The sequence below is a fragment of the Syngnathus leptorhynchus genome, chromosome 3, assembly GCF_054491065.1.
Source record: "Syngnathus leptorhynchus isolate UIUO chromosome 3, UIUO_Slep, whole genome shotgun sequence".
NCBI classification, from domain to species: domain Eukaryota; kingdom Metazoa; phylum Chordata; class Actinopteri; order Syngnathiformes; family Syngnathidae; genus Syngnathus; species Syngnathus leptorhynchus.
This window is the reverse complement of record NC_141197.1, coordinates 10171873-10178827: the sequence shown is the minus strand read 5'-3', so window position 1 is coordinate 10178827 and position 6955 is coordinate 10171873. Positions and strand designations below refer to the sequence as shown.

Here is a 6955-nt window from a genome sequence, read left to right as displayed (position 1 = left end):
TTTACATTATACTCTTGAGCAAATGCAATTCTGACATTTTGGACAATTTGAAGTTTAACAAGGTCTGTAAATAATTAATGAATGATTATCAAAGTATTGATCAATTATTCGTTTTCATTTAATCCCACCTATTCACTGTACAAATGTTAATACCGATACCAAAACGTTATCTGGTTATCCAATTATATTTACAGATTCCTTTAAGTACCACGAGAGTGAGCCTGAGCATCAACTTGCTCGATATCCTATGATGGAGACAATTAGACCTCTTCAACATTTATGATGTCCTTTCAAAATGAAATGAAGTACATATGTGGTCTTAATGATGCCACTCTGCCTGTCGTCTCCTCATTGGTGCTGGATCCGCTGGGAATACACGACCTTGAATGTGAAATGGGTTTACATTTGAAGTATGTTCCAAATTATCTGCTAAAACTAACTCTGCGTGACTTGGCAGGCAGCTTTACCTTGCTCCCATGTTGTTTTGGTCAGATGTATTTCTGGGGGTTTGCTCTGTCAATTTGACAGTCTGTATCTGACAAGGGATCCAGATGTGCACCCAGGCCACAGAGTTAAAACTGTGTGCATGAATGAGATTGGAAAGTGTGGGAACTCTGCTAATATGTCTGTTATTATGGTCATCATCGAAACTCAGAGGAATTCAAATTACATTAAAACACCACGTGATTGGATTATACTCGAATTGGTTTATCCATTTTTGGGGGATCGTGTCATCTGTCATCATGGCTGAAATGATTTCCCAAATGTTTCTTTGCTAAGTGTGTGAATTGTTATCTAAACCTTAACAGCATTATCATTATTGGATTATTTTGACTAATCTGGGGAAAAGGTTTTTTTTAATCCCTCCAGGGAAATGTGGATTTGTTTTTATAATGTGCTGAAATACTAAGTGATAGAATAATAAAAAACAGGTTTGAATGGATTTCAAAATGTTCCCTTTGTCTTTCACATCTCATCAAATGGCAAGTCAATATCATACTTCTTGTTACTCATGTACGGTACAGTCTTAAGTGTACATGGACTAAAAACGTCAACATTATCAAATACACGTGTTGCTCCGAAGAAATGCAACATGGACCTGCAAATCGTGCAAATCGTAAAATATACTTGACATATGATGTTGACGTTGAATTTTCAGACTCAAGTTTCAAGTCAATTTCAAGTCTTTGGACACACTCTCATATGTTGTCACTTGGCTCGTTTTTAAATCTGAAGAGAAGAGCAAACTCTCATGCAGTGAACACATCACCTAAATTGTAATGAACCCTGTGCCCACGTCAACAATTATTTTCAAATATTTAAGTATGCGCCGGTGATCAGCTTGTTAGTGAATGCTAATTGTTGCAAATATTGCAGATCTGCTTACCTTTCGGGTTTGATGTGATAGCGTTTCAACAGTCACTCGAAAATGACACGTTTTTTTTGCCAAAGCCAACTGTCATGAGCAGATGAATTTGATTTGCCAATACAATTTCAATTGGTTACATTGAGGTAATTAAATAAAGATTTGCTGTTTACTATCACACTGAGTGCGTGGGACGCTATTCCAGAGAAACAACTATTTGTAAACAATTAAAACATCTATCTTCATAAAAATGCCCCTTTCAAGCTAATTTGCATAGTGTTTAAAAGACAATTCTGTTTCATAGAAACAGATCCAGGCTGGTATCAAAATGTCCATAATTTAAAACAATTTTAATGATTTGAATTAGGCTGTCATCTTGACTTAGTCATTTAGTTCATCTCTCTTGTATGCACTCGTGTGTGTTTTTGTGTGAGCAATGGTATAAGTAAGAAAAAAGAAATTACAGGAAACCTTTATAAAGAAATATAATATTTATTCATAAAATAATAATATTGAATTGTGGTGTAAAAAGCAGGTGATGCAAGTCAAACCACTTGTCTGAGTAGTGTTGTCTGAAGAGAAGATATTTTAAGGTATTGGTTTGTTGTTTTACCAGCTGACCACATATGCCATTTGGACAGAAGTATTGGGACACATGGCCATTATATCAACAAGAAGAGAAAATAGGAACCTGTCTTTGGGACGATTGCCTGCAAAAAGTTGGACTTTTTGAGGATGGTTTGAGGAGATGTTCTCTTGCACTACAGAAATAATATGCTTTGAAAGACTGCAAATCCTAAACCGTCAAACCTGATGGTAGTTTTGAGAAGAGCGCTGCATAGCCAGGGGTGAGTTTATATGTCCATTAACATATTTGCTAAGTGAATTTAGTACACAGAGCGAGTCCAGTCTCAGTCCGCCCTCCTCTCCTCCTCCCTGCATTTCATGGGGATGAAGTGCGACGCGACGTGCTCTCTCCTCGTCTTCTTCCCCCGCATGGGCCGCCCCTTCTGAGACAATGCTATGAACATTTCTTTGCCATTTTTAGTCCACTTTGCCGAGGAGTAAGCATTAAAGTAGTTTTCTAGGAAAACCTCTTTGAAGTTGCAGTTTTCACTGTAGGTCCTCTGCAAAGGGTCACAAGAAGGGCAACTTGAATCGAGCCACGTGCTGTTGTGATTGTTGATTGTATGATTTGACATTGACATTTACCTTTCCTTGCAGCTGTCCAGCTTTGTTCATGGAGATGTAATGCTGACTCTTTATGCCTTTGATAGCCAGTACGCCGCCCTCAGAAACTGTCCTGATCTCGAGGATACCTATCAGACAAATGCAGACATAGAACAGAACAGGTAAGATGATGTCAATATCCACCCTTCTCACCAGAACCTTCCCCCCCTCCACCCCCGACAACATTTGTCTTCATTATCAGAAGGAGATTGAAGTTCCTGTGGTTAATGAGAACGTGGCCTCTCTGGTTTCATTCAAAATTGTTAGTTGACCTTCTTGGCCTTTACACAAGCCCCAATTTATATGGCATAGCACATATGGGAGACAGATTAGGGCTCATTCCCCACAGGGTTGAGAAAACTACCTCCTTGCGTGAGCTTGGCACGCTATAGTCAAGACCTGCTCTTGAAAATTGCAGGAGTACGCAAATGTGTGCATTACAAGTGATATTACAACTTACTCACCGTACAAATTCAGATTTTATTTAGATATGGGAAGGTGCAAAATATTAGCAACATTCTCAATTGAGTGAACATCCCAAAGCAATGCTGTATGTGTTCCTAATGTTCATGTATAAGACAATTTAACAGTTACTTATTTTTTAGTCGAATATACAAACAACAACTGCATACAGCAATACATCATGCACATTAATAAGTACGTTTTTTATCCTTTTATATGAAAGTGAAACATCCAGACATTTTGCACCTGACAGTTGGAGGAAAGAGGGAAGACCTCTATTAAGAACTGCTTTCCACACTGACACTGAGCATGCAGTGTTGATCTCACCCGCCAGATCACAAACAGATGACAGTCTCCCAATCTTGGAATGTTGTTTATGCTCGGCACTCTTGGACTCACCATTGCTACCCCTTGAGTGCCTGCTGATTTGAGGACCTTTTACACAGTTTATTTTTTTTATTCTTATTCATTTAATACTGGGATAGCGTCAATATATTTTTATTGTCCGAAAACATAATGTCATGTTTTCACAGTATGTAGGTGCTGTTCCTGTGTGACAGTTTAAGAGTTGTTAGGTCTACTGTGCAAAGATGAGACACTTTTGATGCAGGAACTGTGGTCTCATTTGTCATTCATTTTAAAAACTCACACTTGCCAATTTCAAGGGTTCCTATTTGGGTATCCTACTGCAATGCTGTTCTGCGTAATTCGAATGGACTGACTGTGAAAAGTAAATGCAGTCTTTAACTCGTCTTTTTGCCTCATTCCAAAACATCACTCTCATTGCCTACATTAGTATTTCAATTGTGGCTTTAAATACAGTACATATGATTAAGTTGTCCCAGACACCGGTGGTATATTTTGACATTCTTCGCTCTTACCGCAAACTAGATTACACATAACATTAATGTTTTGTGTTTGGGCTTTTGTGGGTGTGTGTGGGTTTTTTTTTGTTTTTTTTTTTTTAAATCAACCTGGCAGCAGAATGTGTGCTTTTTTTTTTTTTTTTTTTTGCAATCACAATCATATTTGCTGCAAACTTACTATAAGCGCTGCCCATGGAGTTTCACTTTAATGTGCATGTGCTGACAATTACTGTTTACTGAAACCAGATGCTATCTTATGTGTTACACCACTTTATTTGGTTTTTGGAGTAACCACAGTTGTTTTTTTCCAGGAAAATGTGCGTGTACTTTATGTGTGTACTTTATGTGTGTTTGTTTACAAAACAATGTTTTTTATTTGTAAATCTGTTTACTATATTGATTACTGCAGTGTGTGGCCGTCTTTTTCCTAGAATCCCAAGGAAACTGCCAGACAGCAAATTAGCTACTTAAATAACAATAGGTGCACTTGGAAATGTTAAAAAAAGAAAGTTGTAAAACGTGCACCACAGGCATGCTTCCAGTCTGGAATGTAGGATACAAAACATTGAGGTTTCATTTGGTTCTTATTGTTTTGTATGCAACAATGCCTTTACTATACTTTCAAGTTTACTGTACACTGCTTGTTGAATCAAAGGCTTATGCATGGAATATCTCTAAATCTAAATCTATATCTCTGATTCTAAAGGCTGAATCAATATTGCTTTATTTTGTTGCCCGCCATTGCACAAACATCTTTCCTGTTCTTTTTTAGCACTTTTGCTGTCATACCAACATTCCAGCCAGAGCTGCGATAGGAGGAAACGATAACTTCTCAAAACATCCGTGAGTACCCTGCAGTAGCCCTCAAAAATACAATATCACAACAGAATTACAATTTCTGGCAAATATTAAGATGTCTTCACTTAGCGTTGATCAGACAATTTTGGAGAAGGCACTGTTTCTTATTTGGATCCACCACAGCTTGTGATTACTGACACCATTTAGGTAATACGTATTACGGAAATTTGTCCTGTCAGGAGGTTCTGTTTTGGAGCCTGTCATTTATTCAAAACTGCTTTTCACAGTATGTTTTGGGGAGAGTAAATCAGGCCGAACAATTGTGTGAGTGTGTGAGTGCAAGGTCAAACGCCCTTTTCAACCAGACCCTCGGTTTATTTCCTGACAGTCTTGTTATGGTTTGACAGGCTGCCACCAACACCATTTGCTTTCTTTTACCGCTGTCACTCTCTGCATAAAGTGTAGGTAACTTTTTTTCCAGCCACACTACCACCTTCACAGGTCATAGACCCTTTACGTGGCGGAAACAAACAGTACTGTCTTTTTTACATTCATCTTAGCACGTTTTAACTGGCGGCCTTTAAAAATTGCAGAATAAATGAAAATGAAAGCATGAATACTGATGAATATCAATGCTGCTGCCAGATGAATCCATGTCTATGACGTTCTGGTAAATACATCACAGCATACTGTTTCTTAGCGATCCTCAAATACCAGGATGGCATCAGCATAGTCTAATTAGATGCTTAGAAATTGATTGGTGTGGCATTTTGGAGTGACAAGTTTGAAAAGTTACAGCTCACACATCTCCCCTATTTTTTTTTTTTTTTTGATGATGATAAAGTCCTCCTTTACGTTCACAAATTCATGACACTATCACCCAGTATTAAGTTCATGCCACATCTTCCCCACATTAACAGCATTTAGGATGAATATACATATATGATATATTCATATATCGAAAAGGAAAATGAAGAAGACCTCATTTTCGTGTAAAAAGGAAATCAGTAAGAGTTTTGTTTGAAATGGCTTATTTCTGTGTAAAACAGTCAAATGCCAAGGGATGACTCAAACTCCTGAGTTTGCATCGTCACACTTCATTTTCATGATTGCTCTCTTGTGCTCTTATGATATAAATCAGCACACATAACATCAATAAACGTTATTTGGTCTTGTGGGCAATTTGAATATTTTGTCCGAATGCTGCATACTTCGATTTAATATGAAGTTTGTATGACAAAATATTCATCCTTACTGTAACAATTGGTTAGGTCTTGAGTCCCACTGATGTTGCCTTCGTCATCAATTGTCAGGAACCACTGTGTGCGGCTGAATAGCTGTCGTATTCGTACATCTCCTCCCTCCATGTAGTCATAATTCCTGGTGTGACGCTCGTGTCTCGAACAGTTCATGATAGCGGCGAGTTGCGCCGGAGTGCAGTCACTGTAGGCCACACACACACTGCTGAATAGGAAAATGGCATGCAGGTAGAGTCCCGAGAACACATTTGGAAGGTTCCATGTCGGCATCCATCTGCGCATTATAATACAATGCAGAGGGGATCAATGAACAACATACTGAAAGGGGAAACGAGATCTGCGCCCTATCCCTCAGTCCAAGTGAACCCCCTTGAACTCCCGTCGCTCCGGTTGCGACCTCAGGGTCCGTGTTCTTGCAGCGGGGAGTCCCGAGTCAGATTACTTGTGGAGGGAACACTTCCGAAAGTTCAAAGAAGCTGGAGAACAGGAGATGGCGTCCAGTGGTTTTGTTGTATGGGGATTTTTGTTTTTAATCTTCAGTGATGCAACATATTGTCTTCTCCATCCCCCCCGAGACCATAAGTCTATCAAAGGACATCATAATGTGTCAGGAAATGTTATGGAATCATAAATATTCTGTCAGACACAATGTGCTAAAGCAAAAGTTCTTGTCAATAAATATGCAATTACTTGGTGTAATTTGACAGGCATGTGCCAACGTGCTACATTATGTCACTGCTGTTCTGTAGTTGGGGGAGTGGGGAGGAAAAAAAAGATTGACTTACATGCCAGAGTTGTAATCCCTTGCAGCACCAATTTGGCTTCTAACACCTCAAGGCAGTTGAAAGAGCTGCGAGCTTGTGTCTGTTCCAATGGATGCTTGCCTTCTCCTGGCTGAGTCACTGTGCGTGTGCATCCTCCGCTGCGGCTGAGATAAATGCCTCCCGCTGCCCTCACTTTTCAGCAATTACACC

At 39.1% G+C, this 6955-nt stretch overlaps 1 protein-coding gene across 1 annotated transcript; it reads right to left on the bottom strand.

Annotated features, from left to right (window-relative positions):
• Window positions 1-1933: 1933 nt before the first annotated feature.
• fgf7 (fibroblast growth factor 7) lies at window positions 1934-6486 on the bottom strand. Its single transcript, XM_085907741.1, has 3 exons — window positions 5978-6486; window positions 2579-2685; window positions 1934-2493 (listed from the first exon to the last, which is right to left on the bottom strand). The coding sequence occupies exons 1-3, from the start codon at window positions 6261-6263 to the stop codon at window positions 2278-2280; spliced, it is 609 nt and encodes a 202-aa protein (XP_085763867.1). The 5' UTR covers window positions 6264-6486; the 3' UTR covers window positions 1934-2277.
• Between the last annotated feature and the right edge of the window lie 469 nt (window positions 6487-6955).